We start from the raw sequence: 27,923 nt of genomic DNA on the forward strand, positions 1-27,923 counted from the left end.
GAGTCAACGTTAAAATTAGCTTTTATTTTTCAACAAGGTTTTCTCCACCACTTAACAAAAAATGTTTTAGTGTTCACTGGCAGTTAAAACCACTTTGCATAGTGAAATAATACTTGAAAAATTCATCTTTCAAAACAAGATTCAATTTTGCAGAATTCTGCAATAAAGACTTACACAGAAATGGTTGGGGGGAGATTTCATGCAAGAAAGGGTTGTTGAAACTTTCACAGGATAAGAAAACAAACAAAAAACCACCCAAACACAAAACCAAAACCACCAGAACAAAACCCAAGCAGCTCTTAATTACAGTACATTGCTGTGCAATATTTGCATGGTGAAAGCACCAGCTGAAGTTGTATCTTGTTCTTAGAAACTGTTTCTTTCTGTAGCTGACAAATTGATTCTCCTCTAGAAGACTTGCAGTAAAGAACATGTAACAGCCCAAAACGAACTAACAAAAGTGCTAATTAGTGGAGATCCTCCCTTGCTTTCTATAGTACTGCTGGAGTAGCATTTTCTGTCACACAAGTGAGGTGAGTCTCCTTTGGACCTGTGTGTTTCAGAACCACACCAGAATAAATGCATCACCTTGTGCTCCAGAAGGCAAGGAGCAAGGACTGCTCTGTAATACAAGTTGGCTAAAGAAAAGTTCTGCTTGGCTCCGGAGGTTTCCTGAGAAAATGCCATCAGTTTTTAGAAGTGACTCTACTTTGCTTCATACGCTTCTGAATGTCTGCGGATCAGGCTGAACTTGCCTGTAGGGTCAGGGACATACCACTTCTCCCAGACTTCAGTGTATGAAGCTGTTCTTCCCCATGGTTTGAAATGTCCATTCCAATGAAGCAGCTTGGCAGCTTTCACAAACTGAGGAGAGTACCTTTTTCCAGCACTAGACCCTTTTATTGGAAAAGAAGCATTAGTGCCTGAAATAAAGGCAGCAGAAACACCAACATGCAATATTTTAACTTCAAAACAAAGGATTTTAACAAAGGAAATCCTGTCATTTATGGAGAAAGGAGGTGATATGGGAAGCAGAAATCAGGACAAAGTGAAAAAACGTAACTGGGTGCAAGTGAGTGCCACTTTGATCTGTCTCGGTATCTATTTTAATGTATTGCCTTAACTTCCAAGTTCTATAAAACTCCCTTAATACCCAGATGTATTCAGCAGCCTATGTATTGTTCAGTGGAAACAAAACCTAAGAAAGTTCTCCCAGCATTAGTGTTTCACCAGCAGCAGAACAGATACAAATGTATGTTCCTCTCAACAATCCTGGAGGAAGCACCTAAGATCACTTCAGACACAATATATATGCGAAAAAAGAAAAGGAAAATGAGAGGTAATTTGAGCATAAGTCAATTCAAGAACTATCCCCACAGCAGTTCAACAAAGAACATGAAGAATCAGGCCCACAAGCCCCAAGTTGGTATTGCAAAGCAGCGTTTCTTAAAGAACAAGGTATAAAATAGGGGAAAAAAAAAAGATCTATTTGCTGCATCATCAACTAGGTGTCCAGCTACAGACCTGGAGAAACACATTGGGGGATTGGTGTTACAAATGTTTCATACATACCAAGATGCCGCACGTTCCACATGGGATCAATACTGGAATGTTGCTTGTAAAATACAATTAGCAGTGGAGGTGTCGTGATGCTGCCAGCCAGAGTCCTACTGTAAAGTTCCTCTCTGGAAGAGAAGATAAAACGAAGTCTGGAAAGGATGCTTGTGTGGCCCTAAATTAGTTGATTTTTCACTTGCAGCTGGATGACAGGGATCCACAGATATATACACAGCGCTTCGTTTAACAGTTAAATGCTATCACCATAACCCAGCCCTTGACCTGCTGTCGCCCCCATCTTGAGGGTACTTACTCTACATTAAGTGCCATCCACTTCTCCAGTTGCTTAGTGATGTTCTGCAATTTCCATTCTGTCAAATTGGCAACAAAAACTCCTGGATTGAAAGAGCAGGTGTTGGCTTTCATGGCAAGCTTTCGGATGGTTTCTTTTTTGTAATCTAGAAACCCAATGTAATTATACTGGGAAAAAAAAGAGAGTAGAAATCAGCTTAAAATATGGTCAAATTGCTATTTAAAGAAAAATTTTGCACAACTCCCAACAGACAAGCATAACTTGAAGTTGTTAAAGCAAATACTCCTTCCTTTAACACAAGAGCAAGAAAACATAAGAGGTCTAACATTTTAAAAATATGATTATAGAAACTACATATTTTAAGGAATGCTGCATGGTCTTAATAATACCATATTATTAATATGGTACCACTCCCAGAAAAAGTACATTTTATACACTCACAAATGAAAAATTCTCCCTCTGATATTCTAAGACCTCCTGCTGTTCTGCACTGGGAATTGCCCTCATTGGAAAGCACGGCAAAAATTCAAAGTGCTTTTACTGTGCCTAAACAGGAACTGCAGGTGTCATTTGTAACACAAACATCAGCGTAAATTCATTTTGGGCAGGGACAGTCACACTTTTAGGTTCACTGCCATTTGGAAGTCAACCTGCAAGAACAATAAAACCAAGTGCCTGTTTCCAAAGCCTGGGATCTATAGTATTGTTACCACTGAATCAGAATAAAACTAACCTGATTGCCGGCTCCACGGACAGCAACTTTGTTAGTGGTTGAGTCACAATCATCTGAAAATGCAGCTGCATGTCCAGGTTTCAATGGAGTGTTATAAAGTTCAAGAATATCATCTGAAAAGTGGAAGTAAGCACAGAAAAATTAAAAGCAATCTTGATTAAGCACTGAGTGACGTTTTGTTCAGTCCACTGCTAGAACAGACAAAACCACTCAGTTTAATGCAACTCGTTCATATTTACAGTTTCTACATCTTTCCTTGAAGTAGAAGTGTTTGGTTACTGTAAGAGACAGCATATTGACCTCAGCACAAGGCCAGCGGCCAAAGCTTAAGCAAAGGTCCCATACCTTGCACTATTATATCATCATCCACATAGATGACCTTCTCTGCATGAGGTACAAAATTGGGCAAATAGAATCTTGCAAAGGTTAACTGTGAAAACAAGAAAGCAAGAGAAGCGAATAATTAAATGAAAAATTGTCCAAATAAATGTGAAATTGACTGTTACTCCTGGCGCTTCTATCCAAAACAACTTCTATCTAGGAAGTAAAATAGGCAGCAATATCCTATAAGTTATTTAAAGTAAACCGGTTCCATCAGTTCCTGGTTTCCTATGAATTTGTGCATTGATAAACTACATTTAAAACTGGTTTACATTAGAATTTCTTATTTCTCTACATATACCTGTAGTATCTCTGAAGTGTTGGCATGCTTGACATGCAAGCTGCTGTGTTTCACTGTAGCTAGCAGCAAAAAATGATACTAGGCATGTATATGTAGATATTCAAATCCACCTCTCACTATCTGGAAATTTATTCTTACTGAAATTTATGAATTTGATTATAAAAGATTGCTTATATGCTAACAGATTTGATTTTCATCTCTAGTTGTGTTCAAAAGCCAATACCAAAATATATTGCTATTAACTAATAATTGCAAACAGTAAACAACATCTTCCTTACTGGTTTTAAGGTGTCTGCTTTTTGAGGATCCACTTGTACTTTCCCTTCTAAGACACGAGGGTCAAAATCCAAAATTCGATATCTCAAATTTTTCAGAGCAGTGTTACTTAGCCACAGCCTGCAAACAGGATAAAAGGCACAGATCTTGTTAAATGAGACAAAATCAAATAAAAAGCAAGAGATCCAATTAACAGCAACACAGATCTTGATCTGGCCACGCACTTCCCTATCCAACAAATACACGTATAGAATGTAATCTATGGCTGATGCTGGTGGTGTCCTGTATGACCGCAGGGGCATGCCCACTATCAGCGTACTGCACAGATGTGACATATCAAAGGTAGGAAGTTGCTTCTTAGTTTATTAGAAATATATGTTCCTGTTATCACAGATCCTTCCAAAAATATCAGTGTGAACGGATGAGCGTAAAAATAAAAGGATCAGAGAACAATCCACAAAAATGGAGAAAATTCATTTCCAGTATTGTAATTGCTTAGACGAAATATAGGAAGTAACTTTTACAACCCCTCCACAAACAAACTCCAACCCCACTGGGAAAGATGGCTCTTTTCCACCCCTGAACCATTACCTGAAGGAATGACTGCAGGACCCCCCATAGCAGCCTTGTCACAAAGCGGCAACAAGCAGCAGCAGCTAGGACTGCAAACAATTTTGAGGAGTGCAGTTCCAGGGAAAGTCAGCTCTTCCTCTTCTCATTGATACTTAAGTTTTAAAGTATTGTGGGAATCTAACAAAAAGATCATTACCTCAAGTGATCAGCAGTATCATTCAAAGTAACAATATGGAAAACCACGTTGGATCTGGTGTTACGGTAAATACTGTTCATGGCTGCGATTGCACCCCCAAGCCTCTCATCTGACGCTGCAATGACCACAGAAATCTCCTTATCATTCCTCTCATCTGCCAGCCTCTGGGGAACTGCAGGTATGAAATCAATAGGCTGAAGTCCTAATGGATTTGAATCTGTGGAGAACAAATGACATCACATACTTGTTTTACGCAAATTAAAATGGAACAGACATTATCACCACACTAAAATTCCCAACACCTTCAATAGTTTCTACTATGCAACCACTTGGATGTCTCAGTTGAGGTGTGGATCATAGCGTGCCAGTATGAAAATACAGCACCTGCCCTTGAGAATCCAAGATGTCAATAAATAGGAAAACATCACACTTACAAATAAACTACATCAGTTTAACCGTACATATTCACACGCAGCACAACAAGGTACTAAATTGAGGCTTAAGCTCCAGTAGGCTGCAATTACCTCTGGTCTCTTCTGCCATGTATATAAGCTCACTGACTTCCCCCTCCCATTTACCCTAACCACCTTCTAGTCTTCTCCACAGCACCCTTCCCTCTCTTTCTTCTACTTTCTTTTCCTCTTAGGTAGGAACCAGCGAAGAAAAAAGAAATTCTAAATTAAAGTCACTATTGTGAATATTTTTCCACTGAAGATCAAGGCATTAAGTACAGCCCATGTTTATTCCAGGCATCACAGATCACACTACATTATCTAAGCTGAAATAACAAGAATTTATACTCACAGGGTGCAGGAAAATGGGAGATCAGTGTTGAAATTCATGACCAGACCACATCACCCATGAAAGCTGGCAAATTCCCCACTACCCACACTTTTTATAAAACACTGGTACCCTTCAGATGATCTAGACTATTGCATATTAGATAATTTCAGGTAATTTCAGCAATATAGCAACAGGGATTTGGCAGTTTGCGGGCAATATTCTGCTGTTCACAAAGCTGGGCTTCTGCTTCTGTGTGCCTTTTTCTGAGGACAGAGCTCAACAGCTTTGACTTCACCTGATTCCTAGTTAAGGCCTGTCAGGCTTGTATTCAAGTGCTGCTGGGAAGCACCTCTACAACTGCTACCCAGGAGCAACAGCTCCCAGGAGCAGCAAACTGGGACTTGGCAGTCAATAGGGACATGGAGCAGCTCTGTGGGACCACGTGCAGCTCTTAAAAGCAGACTCCTAAAAATGAAAAGGCTTTTTTAAGCAAACTGAATTGTATCTTAATGACTTTTATAGCCAGAAGGAACCCTTACTGCTATCTCACCTGGCTTCCTGACAGAGAAAAGTCACAGGACAGCAAGAACAGACAGGCCCACCAAGCTGAAGTTTCTTGGGTATGAGAACAGGAAAAGATGTACTCATAAAAGAGTACAAAAATTATATCTTGTTATGCAAGTGATTGATCATTATCATACACATTATGAGCCTGTGCTTTCCCACCAATCTTCAAAAATAAATAAATAGAACGCAACATACCTGACAATTCCCGTTTCAAGAAGTCACTGAGGCCTAGGAAGTTATGATGAAGAACTAGCAAAAATATGACAACAGCCACTATAAGGATGGAAATGTTCACTGAAAATTAAAAAGAAAAAAGTTTATCAATAGAACCAGAGACAGATTGGGAAACTCAGAAAAGTACAAAAGAGATTTTTTTTTAAAATTAGATACACACACACACATACCTTTCCTTAATGTCATTTTTCTCTTGTTATTTTATTTATTAGCATAAGCCTCCTGCAAACCTGCAAGAGAAAAAAATGCATCAGTCACTTCCTACTTCCAGTGTGTGCTTGCACAAGGCATAGCCCGCTATCACCAAAAGCGATACAAAACAGCTTCTAGTTGCAGTGAATATTTCCTTCTCTTAGAAAGATAAAACCATATGTTACATTTTAATAACTGAGTGTAGTATCTCAGTAAGTAAGTAGCTACAATGAGGTATCTAAAAAAGAACTCAGAGATGAGAAGGGAGGCGCACAGATTTTGCCGCTTACTTAACTGACAGAAAAAAAACCCAAACAAAACCAAAAACCAGATCCAAACTCCTTCTGCCAGTCAAAAGTGATCTGGACAGCATCTGGAAAATTATTTATGGGGTTTATTTTACTGTCAAACCAATTTATTGTTACAGTTATTACTACATCTGGAAGCATCCCAGCAATAAGGTAAATGATTATACATTTCTTTCCGTAATAAATAACTGCAAGATTTTGGCAGGACACTGTAAGATTTTAACAACTAGCATTTTACACTGTCAATACCATGAAATTCTCTACATAAAATGTAACAGAATATCAGCTGAAGCATCATCACACAAAAGAGATCTCAAAAGTGTAAAAGAAGGGGAAAACGTGTTATGCAAGTGGAAAAGAACACACGCTCAAACCAATGATGCAATTTTGGTATGCAATTCAAACACACGTTTTCATTATTTAACGGTACCAGCGATTGTGAAATGAGAACAAGAACTACGCATCCTGGAGCGCGAAGCAGCTCTCGAGTAACACAGAAAGCACTCACACCGTAACTACAGGCAAGACTCAGGAAACAGAGACTGTTCTATATTAAAGCTCTAGCAAAATTTCCAAGCGAAGGTACCACAAACTGTGTTGTGACTGTTACCCGTGTCAGACATAACCGCCTCCTCTCTGCTGTTGCGCTTCTCCCGTGGGGAAGATACATTTAAGAAGCACAACAAGCAAACGCCCTGTGCCGTGTCTGCAGCCGGTCGGGACACGCAGCGGGAGCGCAAGGCAAGGCCTCTCTCTAACACGGAGCGTGTCGCCAGGCTCCTCGGGCCCCGCGGCGGCGATGCTGAGGGTGCAGGCACTCGGGGACAGCGCCTGCCCTGCAGTGACAGCGCACGGCCCCAGCTACAGGCACCCACAGGCTGACTTTCCGAGAAATTATCCTCAGTGCAAACACAACCCCCCGCTAACGTACTCGAACCCCTGCTCATCGCTACACCGCCGCAATCTCAGCCGCTCCGGTGTCGCGGTTTCTACACACGAAGCTGGGCACACGACTGCTACACACACACGCCCCCGTTTCACCGCCTCCTCCTCGAGCTGCACGGCAAACCGTGCTCACTCGGGCTCCCGCCTCGGCGGGGGCTCCCCCGCAGCTCCTCCTCCGCAGCCCCCTCCGAGGCCGGCGGGGCCGGGCCCAGCTTTCCTCTACCGAGACACCACCGCCCGCCTCCATTCCCCTCACCGTCCGCTCGCGCCGCCAACTGCCACCTCGGCAGCCCGCGCGCCGCCCGCGCGGCCGCCTCCACCCACCACCAGCAGCCCGACGGGCCGCAGGTGCCCACCGCGATGCCTGATGGTCGCCGGGAGCGAAGGCCACGCCGCCCCCGTCCTGCTGCACTAGCCGGACGGTCGCACCTACCGACGGCTTCGTCAGCGGAACTCGAACCTTGGACGGGAAGGGCCGCCCGCAGGCTACCAACTCAGCGTCGATTCTGGACAGGCGAAGCCCGCAGGCGCCTCGCACCTGCCGGCTGAAGGCCCCTCAGTCAGGGGTCCTGAGGCTCGATGCCGCCGTTGTCAGGGAAACAGCGTCCCGCGCCGCGCCCGCCGCTACCGGGGAGGGCGCAGGGGAGGCGGAGGCCGGGCCCAGCCCCGGGGCAACGGCGGCGCAGAGCCAACAGCGGAGGCAGGAGACCGGAGACCGCCAGCTCAGGATGACGGCGATCAGGGCGGAGCGAAGGGGGCGTGTTTCCGGCCACCTCACCAGCCGCTTTCCGGTCCCGCGGCTTCCGCTGCTGAGCGCGTCGCCCACCGCGGTGAAGCGGGACCGACTCGCCGCCGCACAGGGCGACAGCTGGCAGCCGCCGCGGGGCACCGAGGACGAGGAACGTGAAGAGCCGCTCTCCGCTGCCGCCGTCATGCTGAACATCTTCCGCTCCATCCCCACGCAGATGGTAGGGCAGCCGCCGCTGGAGGCCCGGGCCCTCGGCCCCGGGTGGTGGGGTGGTGGCGGCGTTCCCCTTCCTCCGTGCGGTGTCGACACCTGGGCGTGAGGAACTGCTGTGGGGATGCGTATAATTTGCGTGCTTTGGCCTGAAAAGTCGCGGTTTAACGTGCCGTAAGGGGAAGGTAGCGCCCAGCTCTGCAACGCGACCCCCGCGGCGGCTCTGTCCGCGCTCTGCGGCTGGGCCGGACGGCAACGGGCTTCCCTTGAGAGCCGCCCTGTCTAAAGTCACGCAAGTACAGGTGACATACATACCCTCTCCTCTCAAGCACACACTCTCTTCTGTGGCCTTACGGCTTTTACCCAGCCATACAAAGCTAACTGGAAGAGGGGAGACTTAGATTAGATATTAGGAAGAAATACTTTACTGTGAGGGTGGTGAAGCACTGGAACAGGTTGCCCAGGGAGGTTGTGGATGCCCCATCCCTGGAAGTGTTCAAGGCCAGGCTGGATGGGGCTTGGAGCAACCTGCTCTAGTGGAGGTGACCCTGCCCAGGGCAGGGGGGTTGGAACTCGATGATCTTTAAGGTCCCTTCCAACTCTAACCATTCTATAATTCTGTGATATTCTGAGCTTGCATCACTTATCCTGAACGGACAGCGCTTGCTTTTATTTTTAGGTGATGTGGACAAGATTGTAGGAGAGGTACTAAGGGAATTAAGAGCTCAATTCTTTTACGTTTTAAATCCAGATGCATAAGAAAAATAATTCCAGTCTGGTTTGAAAGCTGACAAAAAAACTGAGAACCTGTGGTCAGGCTGACTCTAGGCTCTAACCTGAAAGCGTTTAACTGGTAGGTTTGTGTTTTGGGCAACTGACAAAAAATTATCTCTTTCCCCAGGACTACAAGGGCCAAAAATTAGCAGAACAGATTTTTCAAGGAATCATTCTTGTCTCTGCAGTAAGTATCCTAGAACTATGGGTGATAACATAAAGGACTTATTTTGTTTTCTGATCGTACAAACAAAGTGGGTTTTTTTCTGATTGTTTGGCTTATCTGCTTACAAGCTTTAGACAAAACCAGGGGGGCTCCCGTGGATTAAGACTTTTCTTCTTTCAATCTTTTACTTTCATTATCAACCTACAATTTTGAAAACAAGGTTAGAAAGATGTACGAACTATGCTTTTGAAAAGCCTGTATTTTTCTACTTCTCCCCTCTGTCCCTTAACTTAATCAGGGCATGGGAAATGTGTTTGTTGAAAGTTTGATTTTTATTTTTTAAATTATTTTTTTTGCAGATAATTGGTTTCATCTATGGATACATAACTGAACAGTTTGGATGGACTGTCTACATAGTTATGGCTGGATTTGCTTTATCGTGTTTGGTAAGAATTTTTTTTTCCCAAACCAGAAAATACATTCACTGTTTAACCTGAAGTAATCATTAAATTAAGAGGCTGCCAGCACAGAGCGATGTTTGCTATGTAATTCAGATTGTCATTAACTGTCTGTACTTTCTTTGATAGCACTTCTGTAGAAAGTGCTTTACAAGCCAGTAAGTGCCTTTTCTCAAATGCTCGTAAGATTTTTAGAAAACACTGCAATTTAATACTGCTTTTGAATTAGTTTTTCATTTTAATTAAATTTTACTTTTAAGTCAAGCTGATCGCATTGAAAACATAAAGGAGGGTGAGACTGCTCGTGAGAATTTCGCAGCTGGCTGTGACTGAGGAGAGAGGCTGGGACACAAGTAGCGAATTACAAGAGTAATTCCCTGTTCATTCCTGTGAGGTGTCCCCTTCCAATTGGCCCACACTCAGTGTGGTTTTACATGTGGTTCTTAGACCTTTCAAGTGTTCAGATACAACAGGATTTGACCAATCGCTACTTAACACACACACACTCTACTGTTTTGAAAAGCACCTATAATTCTATGGCATCATCGTCTGCCTGGTCCGGATGTAAAGGTTTACTTGATGTAAAGGTCCCCGGAGTCGGTCTTGCTACAGTCACTTATCTCTGATGCCAGATAATGGGAGGGTCTCACAGAGGTGTTGGAGGGGCTGGGACACCGGCGTTAGCTCAGTAGTCCAGGGCTATCCTTGTTTTCTTCGGGGTGGGTGCTGTCCTCCTCCTTGCAATGCGCTTACTTAAGCATGACTATGCAGTATACAACGTAAACTATGTATATCTCTGTAGTATGAATTTGTATCAACTTTCTGAAGACTAACTGCTACAATAGTTAGGGAATGAGATTTTCCTAACAAGCTGTACAAATACTTATCTTGATTTACACGTTCTGACTTCATTCCTTTTCCCTAAGCTAACACTCCCTCCGTGGCCTATGTATCGCCGCAATCCTCTGAAGTGGCTACCTGTCCAGGAGACGGGGACAGAAGAAAAGAAGCCAGCAGACAGAAAGCCAAAGAGACATGCTAAAAGCTAAAAAACGTGGTTCTTCATGCTGTTACTTTGTTAAATTTTTTAAAATGCATTTCCACTGGGAGATACTTCATGGCTTAGTGTCTGGGTTTTTTTTCTAACTACTTTGTATAGCACCATGAGTACACCAAGATCTGCGGAGAGCACAAAGGCTCTCTAGATTTTGGCTGGAGTTTCCATGAAGTCATGGGGAAAGGAAGGGGTGGGGGCATTAACTTTAGAAGGCTGCTGGAGGTCGTATCTCACTCAAGTATTTTACTAAAAAGGAACACAGCAAAATATTCAAGTCTGGTTAAGCTGTTGCCGTAGCCCAAAAAGTAATACACAGCTGGACTTCTACTAAATCATTTCTGTGTGTAGAACAAGGTAGCAGTAGTGTCAGATTTTAACAAGTACTGTAAAACAGTACATACCCCACAGTTCTGAAAAACGCTAAGAATTGGAAAGTGTTCTAGGATAGTAGATTACAGAGTGGCATTTTTTTTTGTTTAAAATAAATTTGCCTGGGTAGAGAAAGTAACATCACTGCATAACACAATAGCTCTTGAAACATTTTAACCTGAGCATCAAGTATGTGAAAGGCAGCAGGATCTACAGGTATTGCACTTTTTTACTACTGTCAAGTTAGTCTCCCTCATAGGTGCCAGAGGTTAAAATATTTAAGCTAGAGGCAGGGAAAGAGGCAGGTTGTGCATTTAAAACTTTATTTTACAAATTCAATTCCTTTATCCTGTAAAAAGAACACGTGTTTTTTCTGTAGTGATGGTACATGACAATGCCTGGGCATGTGTCGCAACACAATCTAAATGCAAAGAAAGGGAAAAGCTAAGACACCTACATTTCTGTAAGGTCCTGGGCTCTCTCATTCCTAAAAGGAATTAGTATTTGTAAGGCAAAGGGCTTTCTCCAGCTGGGACCATGGTAACCGTGGCTGTGTTCCTTTCAAACATTTTCAGACTGATTTTATCCAGTTACCAAATACTTTCTACCACCTTAGTGACTGCCTTAGCAATGAGACAAAAAAGCAAAGGCTGTGCTTAAAAGCAGTACAGCTGCCCCCTTTAGAACTTTCACTTGGCAATTTACAGAACCTGGAGGGCTTTTGGTGCTACAAAAATTAGGAACTGTTTCTCCCTGCTAAATTTTCACAACTATTTGATGTAATAGCTTATAGCTTATCACACCATAGCCTTCGCGTAGATTTCATTACCATACTTAGTATGTGGCCATACCAAAAACCTTTTGCTATGACAAATTCAAACCATATTTTTTTTGTTTTTTTGACACTTTGTATACAAAACTTGGTATCCATCCCTCTTTGCATCTATAAAAACCAACTTTTAAAAGTTTCATTAAGAGAATACAAAGTAAACTAAACAGTTTCTCTTCTGAGAAAGTGATAGCCTGGTTCACATTTTAACATGAAAAATATTACTACAAACTATAAAGTTTTTTACAAGTTCAAGTCCTTATTCCAGCAAAGGAGGTCAATGGATTAACGTGCTTTGTGAGCTGGTCCGATCTATCAAATGACCTATAAACCAGTCCTTTTCCCTAAGGAAGAAGTTTTGCTCAGAACTTCACATTTTCTTCAAGAAATTTCAGATGGCGTACCTTTGCACCATAACTTGCGTACTTCTCTCCCATGTGCTCCCGCAACTGCAACTATTTAGAACACACAAAAAAATGCCCCACAAAATTTACTGACGTTGAAAAAATCAGGAACTACCTAAATATTAACAAAAAAAAAAAATCAAAGCATTCAACTGAAAGCAGCATGTGAACTTTGACATCATAGATGGAAGGGATGAAAAATGGAAGAGTCTTTGTTGTCTGAAAGCAACAGAGTTCCAAATCCCACCTGATAACTTAAAATATAAATCAGGTCTTCGGAGGTTATACTTACCTGTGCAGTATTTTATTTGTAACTGAGTTTTAAATCAAATGAGCTGGAGGTGTTGCTCATTCACCTCTATTAGGAACAGACATTAAACTGTTTCTCACTTTGGACATAAGGGGCATGAGGCAAGCAATGTGAAGGTAAAAAATTATGGGTCAAAAGAAATTATTATTGGACAAACACAGAGTAAAATTATTTGCTTCCCTGGCTTCTTCCACAAACTCAGGGATTCTAAAGCTCCTATGCTTTCTGAAGAATGTGTGGTTGAACATAGTCTACATTCAGAATCAAGCTTTTTTAGATTGAAAATGACAATATACTTAGGCCCTTGCCTGCCAATGACTACATAAACACTTTATGGAATCAAGGTTTGCACCACTGTATCGGTATCTAAAAAAGAAGGAGTAGGGAGCAAAGACCCTGTTCATTTATCTAAGTTTACAAAGAAATTAAACAATTTTATTATGAAAGATACTCACCTCTCTTTTCGCTTCATCGTCTTCCTCCATGATGCTGTATGCCTTCTCAAGAAGTTTCACTCCCAATCCTTGCACCACATCAGATCTCAAGATTTCAACCATTCTCCTAATCTTGTCAGGAACTGATAACACATCTAATAAAAAATAAAATAAATTAAAAAAAAAAAAATCAATGCAGTAATGATTTCTTTCAGTATAGTCAATTTTCATACTCTTTGCAGAAGGATATGGGATGACTAGAAGTATTACCACAGGATTCAGGCTGACCATTTGCATGAAACAACTGTTAATGAGAACTGGCTGGCTAAAGCCATCAAACCACCACGGTGAAGGTGAATCAGCAGCACTCGGATGGTAACTCTTAAGGTGCTGGACAGTACAAAGTAAACGCAGACACAGTCTGCACAATTAGGTCCCTGTAACTTCATTTCAGGTGGTCCCTGCGTACTAATATCACAAATATTATTTGAATGAAAAGTACCATTCTCTAATACTACACCACCACCCAAGTGTTTTAATAATTCAATCACTTGTACTTACAGCAAATGTGAAAAAAAAAAAAAGTTTAATGACTGTAAAGCACTAATGGCATCATTTCTGCCATCTGCCCATTTGTCTTAACAGCCTTTGAGCTGAAGCTGCCAACTCGAGAGAGTCATTTTATAAGGGGAGGCCTCCATTAGGAACTGAACTGAGAACACCAGCTTGCTCTTTTAATCACAGAAATCAACACTCCCTTCATAGGATGGATCACCTTATGAAAATAAAATATCTGATCTAATTAAATAAGTTTCAGCTTAGAAATACAGCAGCCCTGTCATCCCAAATGGTATCAAGTAAATAGCTGGGGAATCTCACTACACAATACTTCAGAGTGAGAAAAACGGACAGAAAAAAAACCCCAAAACCCACTGAAATTTGTACCTTCAATATTCTGTCATACCTGTTTACAGACAAACTCTTTCAATGTGTTTTACTTTAGCTACGCAGAATCGAGTTACCAACGGGAAAAAAGTGTTCTCCCATTGCTTTGCCCATCACCAGACTAGTTACAAGTAGAATCCTCCTCATTTATCACAACAAGCACAAGAAAGTCTGAGACTTCAAAAACCTACCCTCAGCTTTTTCACTTGGTCTTGTTGCATAGTAAGTGCAGTCATAGCAAATACAATTTTTTCTTGTTTTTTTGGAATAAGGTCTAAACCAGACCTTAAGCAAGAAAAGTGGTTTGATACTCGGACCTACATCAGTAGGAAAAATAAGCTCACCCAAATTCTGCAATGAGGATGAACGTCTATACTCGTACAAAACTCCACTGTGTTTAATGCTTTGTGTACAATTTCAGCTTTAGCCATCATTCACAAAGCTTTACAGCTATCGAATCGTTTGAATGCCTTAAAAATATTATTTCAAAATACTCAACTCCAACTGTTCATTTTGGAAGCTTTTAAGTATAAGTCACATGGAGAAAAATCCTATTGCAGACCAGCTTTCTCTCTTCATTAATAATTACACAGATCGATCACACATTCCTTTCATTGGCAAGTAAACCAGAACTAGAGCAGTTTTGCACACAAAATTATTTAGAAAGATATTTACTTCTGTAAGCATTGTTGAGACATGAAAAGAAATGAGTGCATTGTTTTCTGTTGCCCACTAGCAGGTTTTCTTTGATTATTGGCAGTTGACAACCATTCATTTAAAGCAATAACAGAGCAACAGACCTGAAGGAATCTCTTCAAATTTTAATTCCTCTGATTCATCAGGTGACTTTCCATGCAAAATCAAAGTGTCTCGATATTTTCTACGAAGTTTAAACTCTGGGGCTGGAGCTGAAGTTACACAGTATTCCGAGTTCTCCTTAGAGTCCATTTTCAGTGTCCGTGTCATTAGCTGCACCAAATCATTCATTTCATTCATATTGCTTTTTCTAGTACAGGAGAAATAAGATGTAATTCAGTCACCATTCACGATGCAAATTCCACCTTGCATTCAGAGACTGAATAATTTTAGTGAGGTTCGCTAAGTATTCCACGTTAAATTACTTCTTGTGTGCAGTTTTATCAATAGCAACATTATCGGTATTTCATCTAACAAAGGCTCAAATAGCAACAATTCACAATTCTGTTGGCTGCTGCTACCTGTGTAGCTGCACTTGTGGTGATGCAACAAATAATATTTGTTGAGAAGTTGCTTACACCGACAAAGTCAGAAATAAATTCAGCCTCATTCACAGTGGAAAGGAAGCATGTTGGCACCTTTAACTCATGCTTTATGAGTTAAAGCCTATGGCCTTTGATGCTGGATGTCTGGTTTGCTGGGAAGCTACAGTTGGCAAAAAGCAGAGGTACACAATCACATGTCCCAGAAAGTCCAGCATGGAAAGTTTATAGTCACAGAGGGGCAACAATTAAACAGAGTTTTTCTCTATGCATCACATACTTCTTCAATCGCTCACTATGTAGAAATAAAGTGTGAAAGCAATTCGTGCCATTTTTTTCCACTCTTAAGTCAGGGTCCAACATAGCAGTGAAAACTCGTGCACAGTATTAACAAAATACTTACTTCTCCTTGGAATCGCCATCAGACTTATCTGTAGAGCTTGCAGAAGAGCTTAACTCATCATCAGACAGGCAATGGGTTACTCTCTTTTGCTAAGTGAAGAGGGAATAAATGACAAAAATTCTAACAGTCAAAAGTAATTTATCAATATGGCATGAATTACTGTTCTTACACAGAAAAAAAAAAACTATTTCAACAAACATATGTTTACAGACTCAGCTTGATAATATTTAAGAGGTGTAATGTTTGGTTTTAAATCCAAGCTAATACCGAGGACATACTTTATGAAAGGCTTATTTAACCAGCATTACATCTCAGTCACGCAGTTTTAATCACTGTTAAGTAGTTCACCAAGTGCCTCTATTAAAAACAACTAAATCATGTATGTTTTTAATATAGTTGCCTAAGAACGGGCAAAGTCATTACCCGTAGCCTGTCCACTGGTCTTTAATACACATTTTAAAATAATATTTAAATACATTTTTATCAGCTCAGTAAGTTCCCAGCATTCCCTAAAATATATGGAGGCTTTAACTACTTGTGTCTCTCCAGCCTTGTGTTCAGTGCACAGCACGATATGCAAAACCATCATTAGCATATGCACATACTGCTAGTGTGTACTAACCTTCTGGGATCTCAGTTTGTGAATGCAGGGGAAGTTTTTGCATTTAGATACCACTTATAAGCACACACACATAGGTAAAACGTGCAAAACACCTTCCATGCAAGCGCTGGGCTGAGGAAAATAGAGCCTACTCTTTGAAATTTCAGACTAAAATTTCTTCACAGCTACTCTTCTGCATTTATTGGTATTAATAATGTTCCCCTGATGTTGCAGAAGATTTTGTCCAATGTATGTTTAAGATCTTAAAAAACCTAATTAGACAAGGAAGAGAATATTAACAAACTATTAACTTTTTATCTAGCAACTATTCCTTTTTGCCAGCACATAAATCTGCAGTCATTTTAAGTGTGTACATTTAAAAAAAAAACAAACAAGAAAATGTTGAAACACAACTACCAAAGCAAAATTACACGTACCAGGCTAAAGGTGGTGTGTTGTTAATAGAAATTTAAAGCAGACTGTTCATCTGTAACTAAAATATAGTTCAGGGTAAAGTATTTCCCTTCCAAAATAAAACAAACACTGCAATTTAGAGAGCCCATAACAATCAGTGAGGGACCCCTAGTCTTCATCTCACATGGAATGAAAACGCACAGTGAGCCTGGAATTTTAAACTGATCTAGTTGAACAAAAAGGTGGATTAGACGTCTGTACTCTACCCCAGGACTTACAAAGCAATCTACAGACAACTGTGCACTCTTAGCGACTGAGAGTTTCTTCCACACACTTTTTAAAAAAACATTATTTTCTTCCCAAATGTTGCCTGCATTTAAATATTTCAAAAGCAGATGACCCCAGTTTACCTGAGAAATACTGGGATCTGATGAGGACTGAGCAACTTTAACATGATTTTCCGTATGTGATTTTGCTTCAACTACTGCACTACTTGACGTTCGTCTCGCTGGAATCACTGGAAGGATGACATTTTTACAATATTTACAACTTAGCTGCATGTATTTTGAATTAGTTTCATGCTCATGCAAGAAAAAGTCTATCACCTGGCAGAAGACAGGCAGGTAGGTATTCTGCTAAGAGAAAACACTGAAGCTCCTATCTGAAAGGTGTATATTCTGCGCCTCATGTACATTTCAAAGACAAGTTGTCATCACTAAACACAATTGAACATAACTGAGTAAGAAGCAGAAAAATACAGACATGTTAACAGAAAATTTTATTTGACACAGAACTAGACTCTTAGTGCATCTCTCTGAAGGTGTCAGTGAAGAACAGACAGCAAATTATAAATTTCTTCACAGAGAAGTTATTGGCCTATTTACACATAGAATGTTAACATGCAAACAAAAAAATTACCAGAAGGGAACATCTCCTCCTGAGACTGTTTCAGCCTCCTTCGTTCTCTTGCTGACAAAGGCCGATCCTTCAAAAGAAGTTAATTTGATATTAATTAGTAATTGTCACAGTGGCTTTTGTTACCTCATCACCTATAAAGCGAGAAAACTTTTTCAACTGACACGGAAGGGAGAGCTATTAGAGTAGGTCTTCTGATCATCTAACAAACACTTGGTTATTTACTGCAAAACAGTCCTGGTCCGTGACACTAATATACACTCTAGAAAAGCAGCTTCTGGCCTCCCTGGTTCAGCAAGGCAACGTCTCATCCCGCACTGACCAGGTGCTTGAGATGACTATCATCAGGTAGGAAGCTACTACACATTTCTTTACTCACCCTGCATACACTCGGAGAACAAACTGCTCAGAAGGAACGAGAGACAAAAATACGCTGATACAGTATTCAGCACTAACCTTTGCAATGGCAACTTGGCTGCTTTTGGTGCTATTTGCAGACTCGGAGACTTCAGCAGCATGGTGCTCTGCACACCTCTGTGCCGTCTTTGCGTTCACGTCAGAAGGAAAAGGCAAAGGCCGAGGAGCAGCTGCTCTGAACTTGAAAGAGAAGGGAGCAAGAATTTACGTTTTTTAAATTAAAAGTTAAAGTACTCTTCAAACTAGAAGACATCCTTGCACGGTAAGGCTGGATGCCAGAGGTTTTGGATCCTGCTGTAACCTCCTCACATCTCCCAACTTCATCCTCTCCACACCTCATCTTGCATCCACTTCCCTTCTCTCCATCTCTACATCTTGTCCCCCTCCTCCCAGACTACTTTTCAGCCAATGCTTTTGCAACAACCATCCCCACCCTCAAACAGCAAAATCCAAGAGAAAAATAGGGTATCACCTTCCTCTCTATCCTCATATAGCTGGTGCCTTTCCCCAAAGAAATCTCTGCTCAGTGTTGAGGCACTGCCAGGAGCCCTACCTTATGTGCATGCGTCAAGTTTGCACTCCTAAGCTCAGGGCAGACATTACACGTGTCTGTTCTAAAATACTAGTTTATTTACTACCTGCTACAAGTGACCTTATCCACAACAGTCAGGAAAAGTACTGCTATATATTTTGTAGTCACAGTGAGGAGCCCTGATGGAAATTGCTAGGGAAGGCTGTAGTGCAGCAAAGGCAAATCCCACAGTTTGCTGTGTTTCCCTGTGCCCATCTGGCACACCCACCTCACAGCTCTGAGGGTTACTGAGATTTTTCAAGGATTTACACAGATGGCTTCTACAGGACACCTTGACCGTTCTGCATTTTGTTACCAATGAAGTCATACAGATACACATGAAACAAGAACAGCATAAAAAACCCACCCTTTTTTAAAAAATAAGGCCCATTTTTAAAGAGTAAAAAAATGCAGGAGTCTTAAAGGAAAGAGGAAAATTATTTGAGTATCTGTACCTTCTCTGAATTGACTTCAGCTATCTCTCTCTTCTTCTGCCGTCGCTGCCGTGAGAGAGAGGGTTCACTGACAGAACTGTGAGGCTGCAAGCAGGAGATAAATTTTTCCTCAGCATCTCCCGAAGCTCCAGGACAGACATCATCCTAATAAGTAAAAGTATTTTTAAAAAATGTAGATGTGCCATTTCCAGATTTACACATACACACTTTTTAAAAAAATAAACACAGGCCACTTCACTAGTTGGATGGCATCCACCTCAACATATCACAGTTAGAACCATAATAAACTCTTGATAGACAGTTAGAAAAAATACCTGTTGTACCGAGCAGGTTTTTAAGCTTTTAAGCTTTTTAGTTTTTAAGCTACTAAACCTTCAAAGGAGGACACTTACTTGAACTACAACAGGAACAAATGGTGCTAGTAGCTTTTCAGTAGAATCCAAGCTCTACAATAGATAATGATTTCTCATTAGAAAAGTGTGCACAAAAAATCTCATTGTAGACCAAAATGCAATGAAAAGACAATCATCACCTATTAGCTCCCCATCCAAATCAGGACCAACTTGATATTAGCCAGGCCTATTTAGAACATAGAATAAAGAAGTTACAAAACTATTATTGCCATCTCTTGTCTCAGCTGGAAAAGAAAACGTGTGTTCCCTGTAAAAACAGAATTTCCATCATCTAGATGCAAGCCTAAAACCACTTCACCGTGTTGCCTTTGCAAATCTGAAGCCAAGGCTCCCAACTGCTTAAACATCTCAATAGTTGCATTAGTAGCATCCTACTTCAACAGAAAAACACATGCAGCAGCTCCCTAAATTTTAAGAGCTGGCCATTAGTTAAATCTATTTCAGAGTTTATTTCAAGTAAGCACAAATGGATTACCAGGTCAGTTTGCTTTTGGTCTTTTGATACAGGCTGCAGGAGTTTCAAAGTGTCACCATGTTCTTCTATGGCACCAACAGAAGACTGCTTAGACTCAACATTTTCAGTTTTAAAAGCTTGCTTTGCTCTTTGCTGTAGTCCATCTTCCTGAATTGGTGGGCTACTGGATATTATTTTAGAATTCCCTGGAACATTTAAATGCTTTGCTTTATTATTGTCCAGAATATGCTCACTGCCACACTTCTCACTTCCGTACTTCACCCTTTCTGATGGTAAGAAATCAATATTCACTTCACTAACTGTAGCTAAAGAGTCTCCCAGGTTGTTCAGATCATTATTGCTTGATTTCCTTTCCAACTCAACAGCTGATTTCTCCGAGGGACACAATTTGGTGGCCTTGTATTTGATAACGCAGTCTTCTTCATTCTAGAGTTAAAAGGAAAACCAAAAAATTAATTACGTTTTGGGAATTATGCACATATGAAGGAATACTGTAAGCACCAAAGGAAAATGTCATGGTTTCAGCTGGGATGGAATTAACTTTCTCACTAGCAGCCGGTATAGTGCTATGTTTTGGATTTGGGATGAGGAATAGTGTTGATAGTACACTGGTGGTTTTGGTCGTTGCTAAACAACCAAGGCCTTTTCTGCTCCCCGTATCAACCTGCCAGCAGACCGGGAGGACACAAGGAATTGGGATGGGACACAGCCGGGACAGCCAACCCCAACTGACCAAAGGGCTATCCCATACCACGTGACGTCATGCTCAGTATATAAAGCTGGGGAAGAAGTATGAAGGGAGGGGACATTTGGAGTGATGGCGTTTGTCTTCCCAAGTCACTGTTACGTGTGATGCAGCCTTGCTTTCCTGGAGATGGCTGGACACCTGCCTGCCCATAGGAAGCAGTGAATGAATTCCTTGTTTTGCTTTGCTTGTGTGCACGGCTTTTACTCTACCTATTAAACTGTCTTCATTCTCAACCCAAGACATTTTTCTCCCCCATCACAACTAGGGGCAGTGAGCAAGCAGCTGTGTGGTTCCAGCTGCCGGCTGGGGTTAAACCACAACAGAAAATCATTAACATACCAGAGTACATAAACTGCAACGAAATTATAGTCAACTACAGATTAAGAGCCTCAAGAAAGCAACAACCCTAATTTTTCAAGAGATACAGGCTGCATCTGCAAATGACATCTTTCAGGCACTGGTTTATATACAAGCAGTACACCTACTTTTCACCAGGACCGTGAGAGAAAATTTGTACTCCCTTGGCTCTTCCGTAAGGGAGAAGCCAACAAGTACCAACAATTTTTAAGATGTGTTACACCATATACATTCAGCATTTCAGCACTGAGAGCTTAAACCCACAACAGCAGACTCATTACAGAGAATAAAAAACATGCACGTGATTAACCATTACAAAAGATTTGTAATCCACTGTAAAGAATTCCAATAACAAACAACTTTTGGTTGTACCTATAATCATTTTTTCCAGTCAAAAACATATATTTAAAAATTATTACGGCTTGTCATCAAATATTTGAAAAAATATTTGATCCCCAATACTCCATGGGTAATTCACATATTGACCCACAAATGAAAAACCAGTTGTTGTTTAGTTAACTTCTTATAGTTAAGATATTTCAATTAGTTTTAACTGATCCACAGCTGTTTATTTACTTTCATTGTTGCCTAAACACAATTCCTTCCTTAATATGAATTTTACATATCGGTAGGAATCAGATCTATGTTCTCACAAATGCTCAAGGCACTTATAAAACTGAGTTTTTTTCTCTAGAAAAAACAAGTGGCTTTTGTTTTCTGGGGTTTTTTTTGTTAGGTTTTTGCTTTTTTTTAGAAAGAAAAATATATATCTCACAACTTTGTATTTCCTGGCTTGCTCAAAGGAGTGGTTTTGGTGTGTTACATGAGATTCATTCTTTACTGAGGCCACACAACAAGGATCTCTAGGTTTCGAATTCACTGTTTTCTTATGACTTCTGGCTGCTTTCCTGTAAAGAAAATAAAAGTTGCTCATTAATCAATCATCACCAACAAGACCTGAAGATATTTCTTTAGATTATACGAATAAAAAAATCCACTCCACTAAAAAGCTTACAGACAGTATAAGATACTGGGCTTTTTCAATAGACTGTGCACAACATACTCATTTTCATCTCTATAAAAGAAGCTTATAAACACCATTCAGACTCTGCCAGCATCGTACACTTATTCTGCATAGCACCAAGATCAGTCCTATCTGGAAGCAGTAAAATAACTGACTAAACCTTACAAAGAAGAATAATTGTATCAGTGAATATCACAAGGAACCTGGTATTACTATTACAACTCTCAACTGATAAATGACCTTAAAGAACCATATGGAAAGATGGGTATAGATGTGTATTTCTTGTCACTGCCTTGAAAATACTGGTGCTTTTTTTTTTTTTTTTAACTCTCTGAATAAGCTGTGCAATCCTAACCATTGTAGTTTTATTCTGCATTTGCAGAAAAAAAAACTAGTTTCCTTTCTAATTCCCACCTATTTTCCAAAGAATCTAAAGAAACTCATTAGTTCATATGCTTTGTAGCTGCACATAGCAAAACTAATTTTATCCTGCTAAAAAAAACAGGAAAAGTTGTAAAACAAAGACCACAGTAACATGAATATTTTGCACAGAATCACTCAAATGAGAATATCTTACGCCTTCGTGGCTTCCAAAAACAAAGAAATTTGGTGCTTGATATACGGCTGTCGTAGTATGCTCTTCACACTCGGTCTTTCCTCAGGTTTTTTACTGAGCATAGTTCGTATTATTTCTACCAACTGTGGGCTGTAATCCTTTGGCATGGGTGGCAACTGTAAAAGGAAAGGGAAGTCTGACATTATTTAGCATCTTTGTCAATAGAGGCTACTGCTAGATTATTTATGCAGGACAGTTATATTCAGCTACATACTTTGCATTGTTCATAGGCTGAAAGGTACCCAAGTGCTTAACATCAAACAGAATATAGAAATTCTTAAGTGTTTTGTCTAAGAACTGTTCGTAACTTTTTATTAATACCAGCAGTTAAAGTTCTGTGAATAGGCTTAAAAATTTATATAAAATAAAGCCACGTTAGCTTCATTATATGCCAAAGCAAGTCAGATACTTAAATAAACTAGTCTTACCTAATAGGAAAATGGCATCACATGGAGAGTGAATTAATTCTTTGCACAACATTTAAGTCACAAGCAAATTAAGAAAGTATGTCTTCTCAGAAGCTCGAAAATTAATCAATATACTAGTTACACAAAAGGGTAACAAGAAATTCTAGCAATGTCTACAAATTAATAACTCCCTGGGTCAGATGTGACATCATATACTGCTATGGAATACCAGTCTTAACACATATATGATGGTGCATGTAACATGCAAAATATTTTAAACCCAAGGCAATATTTCTGATTGGAAACAATAATCTCAAGTTCTAGACAGAAAATCCAAGCACAGATAAAAAAAAATTTAGAAGTTTTTACCTTTCCTTCAATAATTCGATAAACCAAAGAGTTCATGTCTTTAGCATTAAAGGCATGTTTCAGTGTAGCCATTTCATAAACGCAGCAGCCTAATGCCCAAACATCTGACTGAAAAAAGGGAAAAAAAAAGTTTGGGGAACTTTTTATTAATTGTAGTTTTATCTCCGGACTTAGTCACCTGCTTTCAAAGAGGCCTTTAATGACAGTAAACTAATTAAGACCAAACTCCATTGCAAATTTTTGGCTTCAGTCTCACTCTTTCATTTTTAATTTTGATCAACTGAATTATTTTCTTCCAAACATCATCAGATTTTTCTGAAAAGAAGTGTAGAAAGTTGCTGTTCATAAGGGGGTTTCCTTGTTTACTTTTTAAGTACAACACTGGTTCTAACAGGCAAATGAAAATCTTTTGATTTTGCATTGGAAGAACAGTTTCCCCTCAGCTCTTGCTCATTGTAAATATTCATATTTACAATGCATGTGGTTTGCAGCAAAAGCTGAACGGGTACACAACAACATGTTTGTTTTATTTTGTTATATTTTAAATTCACAGCAACACTGCTTATTTCTCTACTTAGAATATCCTTTTTTTTTTTTTTTTTGATGCTGCTGTTATGTCTAACACAGACTTTTGAGTATAAAGCTTCCCGTCTGTTCGATAACACATTTAGAAAATGCAGCTATCTAACATAGACTGATATTGTTGTTTACACTGGCAAGCTGTGGTAGGTACAGGCAGCCCGCTGAACACCCTGGCTGTGATAACTTATCACACGCTATGAATTCCCACCTACTGCAGCAAACACAGCTCCAGAAACAAAGGTTCCTGCAAATCTCCCCCCTATTTTTTTGTTTGGTCTCTGGGGACATTGAAAAGAGCTGGAAGCAGTAAGTACTTAAAAACAACAGATAAGCTTGTGAAGTTCTCAGACAAACAAAATAAATTGTCTAACAAAGTAGAAATGACATTTGCATTAACGTACTCTACCTTGTAGTTGTAGGGCTTGTTAGAGAAGAGTTCGGGGCTCATGTAGTACGGTGTGCCTATGAGAGTGCTGGCCATGTCATACTGGTTTTCCAACACTCTGGCTATTCCCAGGTCACCCACTTTGATTATGTTTGTTCTTGTCAGAAAAACATTTTGAGTTTTAAGATCTCTGTGCAGAATGTGCTTTTCATGCAAATACTGGGGGGGGGGGGGGAAACATAAACAGAGGTAAGTAACTCCTAATTGGTTCTTCTACGCTGAAAAGTAAAATCACATTACACAAGTCAAAGAGGAATATACAAACACAGAAAAGACACATACATCACTATCGAAGTCAGGATTGGCCCTGGCTAAAGACAGTACTAGTAAATTAACACTGAGAATGACTAATACAGTCATGAACCCAAAACCTGGCACTGCTTTCGCAAAATCTCCCTGTGTGGCTCTAACGAGCCAGCGGAAAAGAGGAAATAAAAATGAAAAGTTAAGACTCAGACTTTAACTCACTTTCTACTGCCTCCATTTCTTGACAATCATTTCTTAGTCTTAGGTATAAAATTTCAGTGGAAAATACAATTTGAGCTTTGTGCAAACAGGGAATAAAATGAGTCTTATAACAAACAAGAACAGGGCAGAACTGTAGACTTGTGTACGTCTGATCACAACAGGCAACTTTAAGGTAGAATTTTCTGTCCAATTTCTTATTTCTTAGTGTTAACATTTATATTACTAAAACAATTCCCTCTAAAGTTAGATAACCTCCAATTACTAAATTTCCCCTCAGTGAGATAAGATTTAACAGAAATTATGAATTAGTAGTCTAAATTTATCATTAAAACACAACAAAACCACAGAACACAAAAAGCTTCTGAAATAATCTGCTTTTTTTTAAAAAAAAAAAACCAACACACAACTATATTTTGTAAATTCAATCTAAACTTTCAAACCAGAGAAGTGTTTCAGACTAGAACTGCAAACACCCTGGAGGTTACCGCTGCCTGCTGTGATACAGAGGTGTCACCATAAAATACGATAGCAATTTCTTACCTAAGATAGTTAATTTGACTGCAATGACTCTGAACATCTTTAATGTACTGACAACCATTGTATTTAGATGCTAACTGGAATTCAAAGTCTGCAACCTAACTAGAATTTTTAAATGCAGAAAGAGCCAAATTAAATTTCTATCTGAAGGTGACAAAGTTATACTTTATTTTACCTGCAGTGCCATGGCAATCTGGACAAACCACTCCACCACCTGATTCTCAGGCAGAAGTTTGCCCTTCTGCTCTTTGAGCTTGTGGTACAGATCTCCTCCCTCGCAGAAGCCCATCACAATATACAAGAGGCCATCTTCCCCCTGCCAGGACTCTCTGTAGGTGACTATGTTCGGGTGTTTCAGCTGGGATAGCAACTGTGCCTCTTGTTCTGCTGCTCTCCTCTCTCGGTTGGAAGCATTTTTAAGGTTTAACTTTTTGATGACATACTGTAAAAGAAATTGTAAGGTGTATCATGAGAGATGAAAGTAACTATACAGAAGCCCTAGGGAATTCCCCAGATCTAAAGGAAATACAGTATTTTAAATCAGCACACGTTAATCAGTATGGAGATTGCAGTTTGTCCAGTAGTTACACATAATTTCTACCATTACGCCATGAAAATGGAACAGGTGTGCATATTCTATTCATCTACCTGAACAAAACTCTGCCCAGGAATTTTGTGGCGCTTTGCTTTCTTTTGACTAACATTCACGTTTTTTTCCCCACTCTCATTTTAAATTTGTGTCTATCATTCATCTCTTAAGCCTGAAATACCTATTTGCACATCACAGTTACTCTCAAAACAGGCCATTTCAATGGTAACTTTAAAATATAATAACATTAAGGGAAGTACGCGGTTATATGCAAAAAATGACAATGGATATCTAGGATAAAAGTCACCTGGCTAGACTTGTTTTTCTCTCTGCTAGAAAACCAAACCCAACTCCTTTCATTTTATTTTAAATAAAAATGGTCTTTTCCCTTCACTTCTTCAGAAATGAAAGTATGTGCTTTGTAAAAAAAAAAAAACTCAAGAAATAACATCTCACAAGTTCAGCAAACACCGATCATACATTTGAAGACCAAAAAAATTGTTAAAATCTCAGTTTCAAGGCTCAGATTACAAATTCCCCATTGTCATATTCACAAGAAATACAAAATAGAGCTGAATTTCTGAACGCACAAAATCATGCCGCTGAGCTTTTTAGGTCTGTTCGTTCTTTCCTTAAAAAACTTGTCCCTGGCAGAAGACCCTCCAGGCAGAATTGACTTGGGGTTAATCACTTTGTACAAAAAGCCTGCAAAACAGTGAAGCTCAGGAAAATAGGGAAAAAAGCTTCTATCAGGAGAAGAAATGTAGCAAGTAGAGACGCAGATGGAGGGTGGGTACAGTTACAAGCACATTGAAAAAATACTATCTCAAAAACCTGAAAGTAGATATAATTCATTTTTTTAAAACATGCTTTAAAACTATCTTCTGTATTTATGAGTTTCTGCATATGCAGGCTTAAACTTATTCAAGAATAAATGAACTATTACAGGGAAATAGAGACTCTCATACTGAAAGAGCCAAAAGGTCTTATGCTTGTTCCTAAATTTATTTTATTCTATGATAAGATGGCTTTAGAATTTCTTAAAACTACATATGAAAGCTGTTATTTACTTCCCTAATGCATACTACCTCAGATGTATTTCTAAGGAATTTCAGGTTTTAGCAAAAATACAATTGAAGCTGAGACAATAAAACCCACAGCCAGCGTTCATCATACACAGCACCAACATTTCTGTCTCACCTGGGCCCCTTCCTGATGAAAATTTTGTGGCAATCAGCTTTCCATGGAACAATCATGCCATGGTATACCCCGCTCTTACCTGAAAGCTTTGAAATCGAAACATCTAAAAAAATTTTTAGTCACTCAATTTCAGTGTCCTTGGCAATTGCTTAGGGTGCCTGCTTCCCAGGCTGCCCCTATTGATTTAATGAGCTTAATGAGCGTTGAGGAAGACGCCCCCTCAACACACCGAAGAAACCAATTATGCGGAAATCAACAGTACCTCCTCATGTTGTGTTTCAGAAATTTACTGGATATTAGACAAGCTCCTCAATTCTTATAACCTGTGATGATGCACACTCCCAAGAGTGGTACAACAAAATTAATTGTGTATAGCATCATCTAAGTTTAAAACAAAATTGAAATGCTGTAACTACAGTGTTCTATGTGACAAGACACAACTGTATCTTTGGGCATGGAAATCAAAAGCTTTTAGCTTTATATCAGCATCTGTCTTCAGATGATATACTACCAAAATGCAAAAGCATGCATATAGCCTAACTTTAAACTCAGCATTGGTTATATTTGGTTTAATGAGCATGTTATCTTGGTAAGATTCCCAGAAGTCTATTGCAAT

The 27,923-nt window shown here is 39.9% G+C and overlaps 3 protein-coding genes across 4 annotated transcripts in view; 1 reads left to right on the forward strand and 2 right to left on the reverse strand.

The window, feature by feature from the left end:
- Nucleotides 1-8,095, reverse strand: GLT8D1 (glycosyltransferase 8 domain containing 1). Of its 2 annotated transcripts, none has more exons than XM_074151488.1 (10): nt 7,793-8,095; nt 6,085-6,144; nt 5,876-5,974; nt 4,331-4,547; nt 3,564-3,681; nt 2,949-3,033; nt 2,604-2,716; nt 1,871-2,037; nt 1,573-1,685; nt 1-896 (listed from the first exon to the last, which is right to left on the reverse strand). In XM_074151488.1, exons 2-10 carry the CDS (start codon nt 6,098-6,100, stop codon nt 706-708), a joined length of 1,119 nt encoding a protein of 372 aa, XP_074007589.1. In that variant the 5' UTR covers nt 6,101-6,144; nt 7,793-8,095; the 3' UTR covers nt 1-705. The 2 variants fall into 2 exon arrangements, with proteins under 2 accessions (XP_074007589.1, XP_074007588.1); XM_074151487.1 differs by lacking the exon at nt 7,793-8,095 and adding an exon at nt 7,616-7,695.
- On the forward strand, nt 7,829-12,491 carry SPCS1 (signal peptidase complex subunit 1). The gene is made up of 4 exons (XM_074151489.1): nt 7,829-8,327; nt 9,219-9,278; nt 9,617-9,703; nt 10,642-12,491. Exons 1-4 carry the CDS (start codon nt 8,088-8,090, stop codon nt 10,762-10,764), a joined length of 510 nt encoding a protein of 169 aa, XP_074007590.1. The 5' UTR covers nt 7,829-8,087; the 3' UTR covers nt 10,765-12,491.
- Nucleotides 11,450-27,923, reverse strand: part of NEK4 (NIMA related kinase 4) — an 18,149-nt gene continuing 1,675 nt past the window's right edge. Inside the window, exons 2-16 of the mRNA XM_074151486.1 lie at nt 25,694-25,960; nt 24,475-24,672; nt 23,487-23,594; nt 22,672-22,826; nt 21,846-21,978; nt 19,966-20,391; nt 19,470-19,523; nt 19,078-19,221; nt 18,091-18,231; nt 17,638-17,704; nt 17,130-17,236; nt 15,705-15,793; nt 14,864-15,069; nt 13,140-13,273; nt 11,450-12,425 (exon numbers count right to left, since the gene is read on the reverse strand). Of these exons, the coding sequence (XP_074007587.1) occupies nt 12,333-12,425; nt 13,140-13,273; nt 14,864-15,069; nt 15,705-15,793; nt 17,130-17,236; nt 17,638-17,704; nt 18,091-18,231; nt 19,078-19,221; nt 19,470-19,523; nt 19,966-20,391; nt 21,846-21,978; nt 22,672-22,826; nt 23,487-23,594; nt 24,475-24,672; nt 25,694-25,960 (2,322 nt within the window). The 3' untranslated portion in view covers nt 11,450-12,332. The remainder of the gene's footprint in view (nt 12,426-13,139; nt 13,274-14,863; nt 15,070-15,704; nt 15,794-17,129; nt 17,237-17,637; nt 17,705-18,090; nt 18,232-19,077; nt 19,222-19,469; nt 19,524-19,965; nt 20,392-21,845; nt 21,979-22,671; nt 22,827-23,486; nt 23,595-24,474; nt 24,673-25,693; nt 25,961-27,923) is intronic.

Source organism: Numenius arquata, chromosome 8, assembly GCF_964106895.1.
Source record: "Numenius arquata chromosome 8, bNumArq3.hap1.1, whole genome shotgun sequence".
Classification (NCBI taxonomy): domain Eukaryota; kingdom Metazoa; phylum Chordata; class Aves; order Charadriiformes; family Scolopacidae; genus Numenius; species Numenius arquata.